At 48.6% G+C, this 15,627-nt stretch overlaps 1 protein-coding gene across 4 annotated transcripts; it reads right to left on the bottom strand.

Annotated features, from left to right (window-relative positions):
- Nucleotides 1-2,985: 2,985 nt before the first annotated feature.
- LOC144274588 (uncharacterized) lies at nt 2,986-14,969 on the bottom strand. Of its 4 annotated transcripts, none has more exons than XM_077833504.1 (5): nt 14,846-14,969; nt 11,965-12,053; nt 11,161-11,287; nt 5,373-5,474; nt 2,986-5,011 (listed from the first exon to the last, which is right to left on the bottom strand). In XM_077833504.1, the coding sequence occupies exons 2-5, from the start codon at nt 12,034-12,036 to the stop codon at nt 3,441-3,443; spliced, it is 1,872 nt and encodes a 623-aa protein (XP_077689630.1). In that variant the 5' UTR covers nt 12,037-12,053; nt 14,846-14,969; the 3' UTR covers nt 2,986-3,440. The 4 variants fall into 4 exon arrangements, with proteins under 4 accessions (XP_077689630.1, XP_077689632.1, XP_077689631.1 ...); XM_077833506.1 differs by having other exon boundaries at nt 2,986-5,008; XM_077833505.1 differs by having other exon boundaries at nt 2,987-5,011; nt 5,373-5,471.
- Between the last annotated feature and the right edge of the window lie 658 nt (nt 14,970-15,627).

Genomic DNA, 15,627 nt, shown 5'->3' with positions numbered 1-15,627 from the left:
TATGTAAGTGGCGCCGTGCTGAAGCCCAAACCCCTCCTGCACCCTGCACCCCAACTCCCTGCCATGAGCCCCCTGCTGCACCCCTCCTGCACCCCAACTCCCTACCCTGAGTTGCCTCCCGCAGTCCGCACACCTCCTGCACCCCTGCCCTGAACCTCCTCCTGCATTCCGCAACCTGCAATTCTGCAGCTCTCTCCTGCACCTCAGTCCCCTGCTATGAGCCCCCTTCTGTACCCACATCCCTCCTGCACCCCAACCCCCTTCCCTGAGCACCCTCATACACCCCACACACCTCCTCTGCCCCAGTCTCTTGCCCCGAGTCTGTTCCTGCATCCCTAATCCTCTCCCACACCCCACACTTCCTCCCGCACCCCAACCCCCTGCCCCAGCCATGCATACGATTTCCCCACCCAGATGTGGCCCTTGGCCCAAAAAGTTTGCCCACCCCTGCTTTAAGCCTCAAAGTAGTTCCACTGACTCTTGAGTAGCCATCAGCACTCGATTTGGATGGGGTCCTGCCAGGTGTTTTGTAGGATAAAGACCTTATTTGCAAGCTCTTTGAAGCAGGGATCTGTCTGCAAACTCCAAGCCATGTGTTAATGTGCCCCAGGGCTTGTAAAAATGGTTTTTGAGTTGGTGACACACGCGCACAATGTGAAACCAGGAGACCTCGAACTTTGCCTGTTTCTCCAGGGCTCTCTTGCACTTCCACTACGTGGGTCCTCAACACTCATTTAAAATCCCCAAAACCAACCACTGGATGTTTCGCTTCCCTTCGTATTCTCAGTGTTGTCACTTGTTTTTGGGTTTGTTTTGCTGATTGTGTCGCTTTATTACTTATTGTTACTCTTCTATGTGTGTAAAATATAAATCAAATTTAGAGTGGACATGGCAGAGAAATTGTATAAGCCTGAGTGAATGCCTCTTACAATCTTTGCAGATACTGGAAAGGACAGTATTAATATTTACAAGGAGAGCAGGACTATTTCTCGTTGACTCACAAATCTGTTTAGCATCTTAAGACTGCACGATGTGTGCAGATAATATGTATGCAAGATGGTTAGCTTTACAATAGTTAGCTAATGGTACAAATGACTTTTGGAAAGATCATTAAGTGGTCGGCTGAGACCCTCAGCAATTTTCAAGTGATCCGCGGAAAGAAAAGTTTGAGAACCCCTGCTCTATGCTACCGGTATGAATCTCCTCTTGCATTGGTGAGAGTCAGGAGTGACTCCATAGAAGCCAAGGGAATCTGTAAACTGGGGGGAGCGCAGAATTCAGCCCTAAATACTTCGAGGAGCTTCACAGACACCCAGTGTAAAGCAAAGACACGCTAGAATGCTCCTTGGCTGGGATGCAGGGGGGAGAGGTAAATTCATTTACACACTCCTTTCCTTCCTGGCCCAGAGAGAAAAGGCCCACACCTTGGATGAGCTATTACCAGCAGGAGAGTGAGTTTGTGTGTGTATGGGGGTCGGGGGGTGAGAAAACCTGGATTGGTGCTGGAAATGGCCCACCTTGATTATCATGCACATTGTAGGGAGAGCGGTCACTTTGGATAAGCTATTACTAGCAGGAGAGTGAGTTTGCGTGTGTGGTTTTTGGAGGGGGGTGAGAGAACCTGGATTTGTGCAGGAAATGGCCCACCTTGATTATCATGCACATTGTGAAGAGAGTTGTCACTTTGGATGGGCTATTACCAGCAGGAGAGTGAGTTTGTGTGTGGGGGGGGTGGAGGGTGAGAAAACATGGATTTGTGCTGGAAATGGCCCAACTTGATGATCACTTTAGATAAGCTATTACCAGCAGGACAGTGGGGTGGGAGGAGGTATTGTTTCATGATCTCTGTGTGTATATAATGTCTGCTGCAGTTTCCACAGTATGCATTCGATGAAGTGAGCTGTAGCTCACAAAAGCTCATGCTCAAATAAATTGGTTAGTCTCTAAGGTGCCACAAGTACTCCTTTTCTTTTTAGAGGTAAACTCGACATGGCTCAGGCAAAAGCTAACAGTTCTGCAATGATGGGGAAGGAGGAAATCTCTGAGTCACCCCATCTCCTTCCAGTGTCACAGAGGCTGAAATTATACTTTTTTTTTCTGGCCCCCGTTTCTCTTCATTTACATATAATTTGAAAAGTTCCCAATATAACTGCTCTTCAGCAAAACCCAGAGCAACATGAGAACAACTGGCAATGATACAATCTGTATCATTGGTGACTAACAATAACTTTGCAATAGGAGGAATGGTATAAATGTGATGCTCCCTGGTTCCTGATAGGAAGCGCACACTCAAATTACTCATGGGACAATAAAAAGGACAAATAGGTCCACCTCAAGAGGGCAAACTGCAAAAGGCAAAAATGGGGCACTCATCTGGATAAGCTGAGGGATAACAATGCAGCAAACAGTTCAAACAGCATTCCAAGTTACTATGTAGGAATCAGGAAAAGTATTAAAGAAAAGAAGTACTGATAGCCCTAGAGGTTTTTATGGTGTTGATCTCCCTTGCAGATTCTCTGATAGCTAACATGGGCTGAGTGCCAAGAGAAGGTATTCCCACACTCACTGCATTCGTAGGGCCTCTCCTTTGTGTGGATTTTCTGATGACTAGAAAGGACTGAGCTGCTAGAAAAGGTTTTCCCACACTCACTGCATTTGTAGGGCCTTTCCCCTGTGTGGATTCTCTGATGATTAGAAAGTTCTGATCTTTGAGTCAAGCTTTTCCCACACTCACAGCATTCATAGGGCCTGTCAAGGTTCCTTCCCCACTTTGAGCTTTAGGGTACAGATGTTTTTACCAGCTTAGGTTAAAACTTCCCCAAGGTACAAACTAGTTTACCTTTTGCCCTTGGACTTTATTGCTGCCACCACCAAGCATCTAACAAATATATAACAGGGAAGGAGCCCGCTTGGAAACGTCTTTCCCCAAAAAATCCTCCCCAAACCCTACACCCCCTTTCCTGGGGCAGGCTTGATAAAAATCCTCACCAATTTGCATAGGTGAACACAGACCCAAACCCTTGGAACTTAAGAACAATGAAAAAGCAAGCAGGTTCTTAAAAGAAGAATTTTAATTGAAGAAAAAAAGTAGAAGAATCACATCTGTAAAATCAGGATGGTAAATACCTTACAGGGTAATCAGATTCAAAACACAGAGAATCCCTGTAGGCAAAACCTTAAGTTACAAAAAGACACAAAAACAGGAATCTACATTCCATTCAGCACAACTTCTTTTATCAGCCATTTCAACAAAACAGAATCTAACGCATATCTAGCTAGATTACTTACTAAGTTCTAAAACTTCATTCCTTTTCTCTTCCCGGCAAAAGCATCACATAGACAGTTTCCTCACTGGTCATTTTGATCACGTGCCAGCAAGGTTATCCTAGCTTCTTAACCCTTTACAGGTGAAAGGGTTTTTCCTCTGGCCAGGAGGGATTTTAAAGGTGTTTACCCTTCCCTTTATATTTATGACAGAGCCTCTCCCCTGTGTTGATTCTCTGATGTTTATAAAGGGATGAGCTCCTAGTGAAGGTTTTCCCACACTCACTGCATTCGTAGGGCCTCTCACCTGTGTGGCTTCTCTGATGATAAAAAAGGTCTGATCTTTGAGTGAAGCTTTTCCCACACTCACTGCATTCATACGGCCTCTCCCCTGTGTGGATTCTCTGATGTTTAGAACGGTCTGAGCTCCTAGTGAAGCATTTTCCACACACACAGCATTCGTAGGGCTTCTCCCCTGTGTGGATTCTCTGATGAGTAGAAAGGGCTGAGCTGCTAGTGAAGCTTTTCCCACACTCACTGCATTCGTAGGGCCTCTCCCCTGTGTGGATTCTCTGATGATTAGAAAGGGCTGAGCTGCTAGTGAAGCTTTTCCCAGACTCACTGCTTTCATACGGCGTCTCCCCTGTGTGGATTCTCTTATGGTGAAAAAGGTGTGATCTTTGAAAGAAGCTTTTCCCACACTCACTGCATTCATAGGGCCTCTCCCCTGTGTGGATTCTCTGATGATTAGAAAGCGCTGAGCTGCTATTGAAGCTTTTCCCACACTCACTGCATTTGTAGGGCCTCTCCCCTTTGTGGATTCTCTGATGAGCAGAAAGGGCTGAGCTGTTCGTGAAGCTTTTCCCAGACTCAATCCATTTGTAGGGCCTCTCCCTTGTGTGGATTTTCTGATGCTTAAAAAGTCTTGATCTTCGAATAAATCTTTTCCCACACTCACTGCATTGATAGGGCCGCTCCCCGGTGTGGATTCTCTGATGGTCAAAAAGGTGTGATCTTTGAATGAAGCTTTTCCCACACTCACTGCATTCATAGGGCCTCTCCCCTGTGTGGATTCTCTGATGCTGAAAAAGGGATGATTTTTCAATGAAGGTTTTCCCACACTCACTGCATTGATAGGGCCTCTCCCCTGTGTGGATTCTCTGATGCTGAAAGAGGGCTGATCTTTGAATGAAGCTTTTCCCACACTCACTGCATTCGTAGGGCCTCTCCCCTCTGTGGATTCTATAATGCCGAAAAAGGCCTGATTTTTCAATGAAGCTTTTCCCACACTCACTGCATTCATAGGGCCTCTCCCCTGTGTGGATTCTCTGATGCTGAAAAAGGGCTGATCTTTCAATGAAGCTTTTCCCACACTCACTGCATTTGTAGGGCCTTTCCCCTGTGTGGATTCTCTCATGAGCAGAAAGGCCTGATCTTTGACTGAAGCTTTTCCCACACTCACTGCATGTATTTTTCATCTTTCTCCTGAGGATTTCCTGTTGGGTTCTGGTTCCCTTGAGGCCCTGCTGAGTTCCCCAACAGGAAATATATTTACCCATTTTCTCCAATGGGTGGTTTCCCTGTTCTCTTTCTGGTCTGTGATGAATCGCAAAGGATTTTCCCTGCTCATGACTCCTGGACACATTCCTTTTCCATCTTTGCGATAATTCTCTGTGTTTATCCACTTGCTCAACATTTTCCTGCTGAGAATTCTGCTCCTCCTTCTCACAGAGCGTTGCATCACCTGCTGTGATAGAGATAGAAACTACAAACAGGGATGGAAAGGGCAAAACCAAACGAAAACAAGTGCTGGAGAGGGGTCAAATAAAAATCAGGTACTGAACATCCCCAGACTCTTCCACCAAATAGGAGAGAGGAGGGGGATCAATTCAGCCTTCACATCCCATCCAAATTCACAGGGGGAAGGGAGGAAACTTCTGCCTGGTGTCTGCTAGGATCTATAGGAAGGCATGAGCTATATTTACCCTGAGGATACGTCCCCTGCTGGAGACAATAATGAACTGAGAGACCTCCCAACACTTTGTAGGGCATCCCAGATGTTTCTTTCAGGCCCTTATAGATTCTGAGTTGGTTTAATGTTTCCTCACCTATACAGGGAGCTCTCAGGATCTCTCTTTCCTCTGGGACCCATGGCTCTTCCCCTTGTTCCAGCTGGGAGATCACATCAGGTTTGGAAACTGGAAACCCTGCTCAGATGAAACAAAACAAAGGACTTTAGTTGATTTCATAAGACTCTGTCATGAAAAAAACAAACATTCTATTAATTTAACTTCAGTGCTTAGTGTGAGCTGGTGTACCTGGAGCAGTCCCTCACTGAAAAGGCCAAGGTCAGGGCAGGCTGAAAAAGGGATAGCATATCCTCCCCAAACTGGTGGTTAACACTGAAGTTAAACTCACCGACCAGTCACAAACTGCTTCTCATCACCCACACCGGTTACCGAGAAGCTGAAAAAAGAAATCACACAGCCCCCTTTATTGCATTCCAGTTCTCTGAGTCCCAGTCAGCACCTAGGTCCACTACAGTGAGAGGTGATTTAAAAACTTTGCTCAAAAACAAAATGTTCTTCTGATCCTAAGGCGTTAGGATCAGTACAGATTACGATAGGTTTGGATCTTACCCAAAATACCATGCTGCCAGCCAATCCTTTAGTATCTAAACTAAAGGTTTAAACAAAAGAAAGACAGAAAGAAGTGAAATGGGAAAGCAGTCAGGTACATTCCGAAATCTGTACATCAGGTTCTTAGCAGTACTGGTGAGTTAGTGGTTTGAAAATCCATCTGGAACACATCCACAGCTTGGATGGGTCATTCAGTCCTTTGTTCAAGGCTTCAGTTTGTAGAGAAGTTGCTCCAGAGGTAGGAAGAGGGATTGAAGACAAAATGCAGACGATGCAGCTACCCTCTGTATATTCCTTTTGCCATGTGGTTCGTACTTCGTGTGTCCCAAACACAAATTTCACAGCACATGGCATGGAAAAGCCTTGGAGTTCTCAGTACACAGGCGCACCCCTGCATGTCTCGCTGACTCAATAGGTGTATCCCCTTGGTCCTTTCCATGGGCTCATTGTACAGCTGATGACCCTGGATGGGCCATCGAACAGGCTAGGCAGTGCTGACGCCAATATGTCTGGGGGTGTCACCCAGAAACACTACACAAGTCTGGAACTACAAATATACCCTACATCTCTATATCTCACAAAAGAAAGGTGATACAAACAGAAAGAAAACGATCATACTTGGAAAATCATAATATTTTCACTGACGGCTTACATGGCACATCTAGCATGATTCATTGCAATTTTATCATATTGGTATTAATAATAAAATAATAATATAAAGAGTCTCACAATTCCACATAGTGTCACACTTAGTAAACCAGTGAATTCCCCAGGACCAGCTCCCCCGGTCCTTTAAGATGCCAAATACTCACATATCTGCTGGGAACACACACAGAGAGACATTGTGTCATTCTGTACCCCTATGTTCACTCTTCCAGAAAATTATGATCAATTTGGGACATAGTATGGCTTGTGAGATATCATTTGAAATCACATAATCTACTGGATATTATCCTCCTGTTAAAATGTGGAGCAACACTGTAAGTAAAGTTATGAGATTTTACTGTATGATATTACTGAAAAGTTATAATTTTGGGGAACACCCACAGACCAGTTCCCTCAGAGGCTGCAAGGCAAACAGCTGGTCAAATAGCCATTCTCCGGAAGTGGGAAGGTGTAAAGGAGATATTTACATTCCTTCAAAGGGACCACTTGAAACTCACTATCGACAACAGACAGCCTATCACCATCACTCAGCTGAGAACGTAATTTCTTTCTAGTACAAAGGACTGAACTATAAAAAGAGGTGAGGAAAATGCTTGAGACTCTCTCTCTCTCCCCGGTTTTCCTCTGTTCATGACAACTCCTGAAGAACTCAACTAGGGCGCAGGGGCGGGTTAGGGGAGTCCTGGCTGAAAGGACAGCCACCAGCCTGTTTTGGCATATGGAGAGAGAAACATTTGCTTTGAATCCGTTTTAGCTTGTTAAGTTAGATGTTAGTTTCTGTTTTATCTTGTATTTTTTTTGTAAACAATTCTGACTTTTAGGCCTCATTACCTGTAGTCACTTAAAATCCTTTTTTTTAGGTAAAAAGAAAAGGAGTACTTGTGGCACCTTAGAGACTAACCAATTTATTTGAGCATGAGCTTTCGTGAGCTACAGCTCACTTCATCAGATGCATACCGTGGAAACTGCAGCAGACTTTATATATACACAGAGAATATGAAACAATACCTCCTCCCACCCCACTGTCCTGCTGGTAATAGCTTATCTAAAGTAATCATCAGGTTAGGCCATTTCCAGCACAAATCCAGGTTTTCTCACCCTCCACCCCCCCACACAAATTCACTCTCCTGCTGGTGATAGCCCATCCAAAGTGACAACTCTTTACACAATGTGCATGATGAAGTGAGCTGTAGCTCACGAAAGCTCATGCTCAAATAAATTGGTTAGTCTCTAAGGTGCCACAAGTACTCCTTTTCTTTTTGCGAATACAGACTAACATGGCTGTTACTCTGAAACCTTTTTTTTAGGTAGTTAATTTTGTTTTATTGTTTTATGTAACCAGCGTGTTTGGATTAAAGTGTGTTGGAAACTCCATTTGGAATAACGAGGCTGGTGTATGTCATTTTCCACTGATGAAATGACAGACTTCGTATCAGTTTACATTGTTCAGTAGTGTGCTGGACAATGCAAGATGCACATTTCTGGGGGAAAGTCTGGGACCAGAGAATTTTCTGAGGTTCTCCTGTGGTGTACTGGAATTTGAGAATCACTGACTAACAGCAGTCAATACTGTGAAGCTGGGAGCGAGTTACATGCTGGAGACTGTGTGTTAACCGCCCAGGAGTGGCTCTTCTCACAGTAAAGCCATGTAAAAGGCACTGCAGCTTGGGGAAATGAGCGGAAACAGCTGTTCAATAGTTCAGATTGTACTGTGGTTAATGTCACAGACGCTCAGTTTCAAAGAGTCTCCTAAAAACACAGAGAAAGTAAATCCTTGTCCCAAAAATCGAAGATTCCAGACAGAGGGCAAGTCTCCCTGGCATTGCTTCTTGCTGACAGAGAAGTCCAGAGACAATGAGTCAGTCCTGGGGAAGCCAGGAACAGTAAGCATGGGCTGGTGGGGTTCAGTGGAGAAAGGAAACAGGAAGGGCAGGGATATTACTGAATGCAGGAGCTCAGCAGTACTAGATGTCAGGATAGCACGTATTGAAGCCCATTGGAAAACATAATCCCAACTATACATATAAAATGATAGGGTGTAAATTAGCTGTTTCCACTCAAGAGCGGGATCTTGGAGTCCTTGTGGAGAGTTCTCTGAAAACATTCACTCAAGGTGCAAAGGCAGTCAAAAAGCAAACAGAAAGGGATAGGGAAGACGACAGAAAATATCATATTGCTTCTCTATAAATCCATGGTACGCCCACATCTTGAATACCGCATGCAGATGTGGCTGCCACATCTCAAAAAAGATATACTGGAACTGGAAGAGGTTCAGAAAAGGGAAAAAAATATGATTAGGGGTATGGAACAGCTTCCATATGAGGAGATGTCATAAATATAAAGGGAAGGGTAAACCCCTTTGAAATCCTTCCTGGCCAGGGGAAAGCTCCTCTCACCTGTAAAGGGTTAAGAAGCTAAAGGTAACCTCGCTGGCACCTGACCAAAATGACCAATGAGGAGACAAGATACTTTCAAAAGCTGGGAGGAGGGAGAGAAACAAAGGGTCTGTGTGTCTGTCTGTATGCTGGTCTTTACCGGGGATAGACCAGGAATGGAGTCTTAGAACTTTTAGTAAGTAATCTAGCTAGGTATGTATAAGATTATGATTTCTTTAAATGGCTGAGAAAAGAATTGTGCTGAATAGAATAACTATTTCTGTCTGTGTATCTTTTTTGTAACTTAAGGTTTTGCCTAGAGGGGTTCTCTATGTTTTTGAATCTAAATTACCCTGCAAGATATCAACCATCCTGATTTTACAGGGGGGATTTCTTTATTTCTATTTACTTCTATTTTTATTAAAAGTCTTCTTGTAAGAAAACTGAATGCTTTTTCATTGTTCTCAGATCCAAGGATTTGGGTCTGTGGTCACCTATGCAAATTGGTGAGGCTTTTTATCCAACATTTCCCAGGAAAGCGGGGGTGCAAGTGTTGGGAGGATTGTTCATTGTTCTTAAGATCCAAGGGTCTGGGTCTGTAGTCACCTAGGCAAATTGGTGAGGCTTTTTACCAAACCTTGTCCAGGAAGTGGGGTGCAAGGTTTTGGGAAGTATTTTGGGGGGAAGGACGCGTCCAAACAGCTCTTCCCCAGTAACCAGTATTAGTTTGGTGGTGGTAGCGGCCAGTCCAAGGACAACGGGTGGAATATTTTGTACCTTGGGGAAGTTTTGACCTAAGCTGGTAAAGATAAGCTTAGGAGGTTTTTCATGCAGGTCCCCACATCTGTACCCATGAAAAACCTCCTAAGCTTATATTTACCAGCTTGTAATTTAGATTCAAAAACATAGAGAACCCCTCTAGGCAAAACCTTAAGTTACAAAAAAGATACACAGACAGAAATAGTTATTCTATTCAGCACAATTCTTTTCTCAGCCATTTAAAGAAATCATAATCTAACACATACCTAGCTAGATTACTTACTAAAAGTTCTAAGACTCCATTCCTGGTCTATCCCCGGTAAAGACCAGCATATAGACAGACGCACAGACCCTTTGTTTCTCTCCCTCCTCCCAGCTTTTGAAAGTATCTTGTCTCCTCATTGGTCATTTTGGTCAGGTGCCAGCGAGGTTACCTTTAGCTTCTTAACCCTTTACAGGTGAGAGGAGCTTTCCCCTGGCCAGGAAGGATTTCAAAGGGGTTTACCCTTCCCTTTATATTTATGACAGGAGAGATGAAAAAGACTGGGCCTTTTCAGTTTAGAAAAGAGACGAAAGGGGGATATGAGAGAGGTCTATAAAATCATGGCCACTCTCGAAGGACAGGACACTGGGCTACATGGACCTTTGGTCTGACCCAGCGTGGCCGCTCTTATGTACTAGGGAATCTAGTGAGCACAGTGTAACAGGAGGGAATAGGAAAATCCCTGGGTGTGGAGAACACTGGGAAATTAGAAGCTATAATTCAGGAGCAACAGATGCTAATTAGTCTAGAAAAGCAGAATGTGAAAAATAAGAATCGGGGTCATGTGACAATGAGGTAATCAAAAATCCAAGGAGCCTGCAGAGAAGAGAGGTGGTGGCTATTACACGTGCGGATGGAGAAGCAAGACTCTCCATGTCTTAGGAAGTTTCACTACCAATATAAGCCATTTACACACGCTGCAGTGCAATCCAGACCAATGAAGACTTGTGTCATCTGTAATCCTGGGTGAGATTCAATGTTCTGCTGTTGGAGCTCCCCTGTCTGGATACCCCCAGCCAGCATTCAAGGACGCACTGAGTGTCTGTGTGATAAGTAGCCCTGGACCAGCAGCTCTGACTCCAGCAGCCTGCTTGTTACACCCCAAGCACATTCTGGTCCGTGTGGAGTAGGCTCAGGGTTTCCAAGAAGCCCGGGGGTAGGAAGCTTCTGTTGGTTATGCTGGACCTAAGCCCCAGTTTTACTTGAGCAAAAAGAGATATCTGACACTGTGCGATACTGCTCCTGTGCTCTGTTCCCAAAATGTTCTTCAGCAGGGGAAGGTCTCTGGTCGTGTGTGTTACTGGCATATTGGGGTGATGCTGAAACAGGACAGAGCAGAGATGCCATTGGGGGGTGGCGTCAACCGTATCTCTTCATTTCCCCTTCCAAGAACTGAGGGGACGGGAATCCTTACCCTGCAAGGTCACATTCTTATAGTTCTCCTGCATGACATCTCTGTAGAGAGCTCTCTGAGCAGGGTGCAGCAGAGCCCACTCTTCCCTGGTGAAATACACAGCCACCTCCGCGAAGGTCACCGGCCCCTGAGAGAGCAAAAGTCCAACACTCAGTAGCTGCTGCCCCTCTCTTTGTGTGGGAGAGGAGCCAATCAAATGGAAGCTCTGGGTGGATCACGGTCAGACTCCCACCCCCACCTCGCTCAGAGCATCCTGGAACCACCAGGGTGAGGGGACGAAGACAGAGCCCCACCTCTCTCCCACCAGATCCATCACACACCTACTAGCCACAGACTGATACAGGAGATGGAGCCCCCAGCAGGCTCCAGGGAGAGCTCCCTGGTAGGAAGTCCATCACGCTCCTCAGTGCGAGGAGCTGGATATGAAGGGAGGGGAATCTCCCCTAAGCCTGACTGGTGGGTGCCCTACTCATATCTCATGGCACCCACTGCTTAGTCAAGTCAGGCTCCCGCACTATGAGTGGTTAGTTTTCCTAGCCCCATGTAGGTGGGTTATTTTCTGATCAACAAATTAGAGCATTTCCACCTCCCAACCTCATGGGTCTGTTCCCAGAATCTAGGCCACTTATTCAATAACTCCCAGCAGGTTTGCCACCCCCCGTCCTCCTCCCTTTCTCCACCTTGTGGATTTCCTGCCCCGGACCAACCTCCAAACCAGACTGCGCAAACCTTCCCGTCTCTGGTGTATTTGCTGTCCCCCTCCCTCCAGAAGGAACACACCCAAAACTCCCCAATAATCCCTACCTGAGCTGGCTCCACTGCAGCCATTTCTCTTCCCGGTCCCATGGGAGGATGGGAGGAGCTGGAGTGAAACATGGACTTCGTTCTGTAGCCTGGGAGGGCGAGAAGCGTAATTGTGGGGGTTTCAGAACAGGCTTTAGTTAATTTCACATCAGAATTCCCCCAGGGGCCTTTCCCTGCAGACAGATATCCTAGATTCTGCTGTGCTGGAAAAATGCTTGATCTCTTTATTTCAGTGTAGACCTGGCCCCTCCTGCCAGGCTAAGCCCACAGAGACATTTTTAACCTCCCTTCTCCCTCCCTCCACCCCGTAACAAAGTCCCTCAACACAATGCTAGAAAAGAGCAGAACCAAAGGAGTCACTCCAGGGGATTCCTCGGACATGGACCCCACGGCAGCCACAACCGAGCAGGGGGAATATGGAGTCAGGAACTGACTTTTCCTCTGTCTGATCCTTTTCTTGTTCACTGAAAAGTGATTCTGCCCAGGGATGCTGCAACACATGTGTCCGGGTGAACTAGAGCTGGAAATCTCTCTTCCCACTCATTTCTACCACTGCCCCTTTCAGTCTCTCCTTCCCCTGTCCTCTCTCCCTGCCTCTCTGGCTGGGAAAGTCCCATTCCTGGGTTCTTTGCAATCCCACCACTGGATTTTCTCCTGACAATTGCTAATGGGAGGAGAAATGAGGAGGGGCTGTTTGTTCAGAGTCACTTTCTTGCCAGTCCCCAGCACTTTCCCTGAGGTCTTTCAGTTACCTGAAGTTTGTGGCTCAGAATTTGTATTAACAGAGCCCAGATCTGCCCCAAGGGGCTAGTACCAGCTAGAGAAAGTCAGCACCTGGGCCTGGCAGAGAAAAAGCTTTAATTAAGGTCACTTCCCAGCACAGAAGCCCCGCAAGGGTAGCAGCAAGCTGATCTCCCGGATCACCATGGAGGCTGCAGCATCTGACCCAGGAAGCTGAACCCCAATATCCTTAGGCAAGAGGAACAGAGCCTTTGAGCAGCCTTCCCTCCTTCAGCTCTCTGGGGAGAGCAGCTAATGAGAGCACCTTCTCACAGGGAGAATTGCTAATCTCATTTGCCCCACTGTTCATCTGGAGTCACTCCTTGTCTTTCCATACAGTGACTCTGGATTAACAATGGTCTCAATGAAACCAGATTTCAGAAAGGATGAGTCCAGAGTGATGTAGAAGAGGTCATTGTGTAGCAGTGCTAACCCCCTTCCCACCTCCCTCACCCCCACATCTAGGAGAAGGACTCGGGGCACAAATTTAATAGCAGCCTCCAGAGCCTCTGCCATGCCCTTTGCCTAGGACTCCCCTCCTCCCATTTTGCCATTTTGCAAATTAGAGAGAGGAAAGTGGAAAAGCAGAGGGATTTTATGTCAGTTGTTGATAGGAGGTAAAATCTGAGTGTATTTCACATCAATATTTGAAAAATGAATACAGAGGAAATGGGGAACATTTCCAAACATTTTATTTCCACGTTGAAGAATCTGAGGAAAAAGTGTAAATCTGAGATTTTCTTAGTATTTTATAATTAGAGAGACAGGGAAAATCTCAGGGCATATTCAATTAGAAATAGACAACTAGAGAAAAAGCGGGGCAAATGTTTAGGTTATTTCATAACAATCTTTGAGATTTGCAAAGAATACATGTCACAAACTAAGTAATTGATAACATGAGAGAAAAACACCAAGATCAGAGGGAATTTTATATTGCTATGAAATAACTAGTTGGAAAAGGGGACCTGTTTGACTGGATTTTATATACTGTGCAATACATAAACAGAAAGTGATGGTTCCCCGTCTGCCTCCATTCACACGGGCAGCAAGGAGCCCTTTGAGGAGGCGATTTAAGAGGGCAAAGGAGGAGGAGGAGCTGGAAGGCTTCCTGGGTGAGGGTCAATGGACAGCTGGGGAGAACTGTGTTGGCAGTTTGGGGCCAGCAAGTGGGATTGGGAAACCCGGGTCTGGGCAGTCTCCACGGGGGACACTTGCTCCTTGCTTCCCCAACCCTGGCGGAGAAGAGGCGTCTCATCCCATCCCCATTCCAGGGGCAGCCATGTTTTGGGCACCGACTCAGGGAAGAATGTCTTACCTAAACAAGGACAAAGCGCTGCAGGTAAAATGGGTGAGAAAATCCCCCACACCAGAGATTTGAAATTGACATTTGAGAATTATGGCGAGAACAGGGGGAAATCGGGAGAGAGCTGATCATTTGAGGGGAAAGTGGGGCGGGGGGGGGAATCACCCCGGATTTTATAGCCACGTGTGAGATAATGAGAGAGAAAAGGGGAAGAACTGGAGAGAATTTGTATCAGGGTGTGAGAGGCACCAGCAGGGAAAGGATCCAATTCACTCACCTCCCGCCCCCCCTTCTCCCCCGGGGGCTTCCTGAGGCTGCACAGGGACCGTTCAAGCCCCCCCCGGTTCCCCCCCCCACAGGAGCCCCCCCGGGTCCCGGCGGCGCGGGGCAGGGCCTGGCTGCGGCTCCCCTGGGGCTGGGCAGCCCCGAGGCGTCTCCCAGGTGCGGCAGGACGCGGCCCCGCGGAGGAACGAGCTCCTGGCCGAGCCTGGGGCCGGGCCGCCTCCGGGGGGGGCCGCTCCCTGCCCCCGTCCCCTCCCGGGCCTGCCCGGGCCCTGCTGCCGGCAGAGAGCGGCCCCCCAGCCCGGCCCCGCGGGGTCGGGGTCTCCCAGCCTCGCCCCTTAACCCGCTGCCCCGTCCAGACCCCGCCGGGGGGCGCTGGGCTCCAGCTGGGACAGCAGCTCCGAGCCCCCCCGGGCGCGGCCCCCCCCGGGAGCAGGTCCCGGCGCCGCCCGATGCCGGGTCCCCGCGGACACTGGGGCAGCGTCACCGCCCCGCCCCCGGGGCTCGCTCCGGTACCTGGAGGCGGCAGCTCGGCAGCGGGGCGGGCAGGGCCCGGGGCGGCCCCAGCGGGAGCAGGGCGCGGGCCGGTCACGGGGGGGTTAATGAAAGTCGCCCCGGCACAGACCCTACCGCTCAGCCCGGTCCCGCAGCAGCCGGTGAGCTCTGCCTCTGCGAATGCGGGACTCCCGCCCTGCCCTGCCCTGCCCCGCCCCCATCCATCTGCGCATGCCCAGAGCTCGAGCGGCACCAGACGCTTCTCCGCCTTGAGAGAGGCGCCAAGGGCCCCGCACGAGCCCGGCTCGTCCTCCCTGGTCCGACGTCACTTCCGCTCGCGGGAGAGTCAGGAACTACCTCTCCCAGCCTGCCCCGGGGCCGGTTCCGCCCTCTCCAGCCCAGGTAAGGGCAGGTGCCGGGATCAGCCTGATTCCCTCCTCCCGCCGGCGCCTCATCCCCTTCCGCCACAGAGACCCCGCCCAGCCCCACACTGAGCCGGCGCCTCTCAGACCCGCCCCCACCTTGGCAGCAGCGGCGCCTTCTCAGGCGAACTCTCGTGTCCCCGGGCTGCTCGCTGGGGGGCGGAGCCTCAGCTCCCGGGCCCGACGCCCCCCCCCCGCCCCTCCGCGCGCGCGGCTTGTTGCTGGGCTCCCGAGGGCAGCACGTCCCGACCGGTGTCGGCTCGGTGAACCCGCCCCGTCCCGCCCCGCCCCGGGGCGCCTGCGGCAGGGCTCCGCGCAGGGACGGGCTCGCTGCGGCCGGGACCGACGCGGGCAGGGCGTGAGGCGCCGCTTTTGGCGACA

This window comes from Eretmochelys imbricata, chromosome 14 (genome assembly GCF_965152235.1).
Source record: "Eretmochelys imbricata isolate rEreImb1 chromosome 14, rEreImb1.hap1, whole genome shotgun sequence".
NCBI classification, from domain to species: Eukaryota; Metazoa; Chordata; order Testudines; family Cheloniidae; genus Eretmochelys; species Eretmochelys imbricata.
Note: the sequence above shows the minus strand (reverse complement) of the source record. Positions and strands in the feature narration are given on the sequence as shown.

Bases quoted from the DNA above. Each gene is read 5' to 3' on its own strand.
- LOC144274588 (XM_077833504.1), bottom strand. From the start codon at position 12,036: ATGTTTCACTCCAGCTCCTCCCATCCTCCCATGGGACCGGGAAGAGAA. The intron at 11,288-11,964 runs GTAGGGATTATT...TTGCTCTCTCAG, and splicing joins CTGCAGTGGAGCCAGCTCAG to GGGCCGGTGACCTTCGCGGA. The intron at 5,012-5,372 runs GTGAGGAAACAT...TCTCTATCACAG, and splicing joins CCTGAGAGCTCCCTGTATAG to CAGGTGATGCAACGCTCTGT.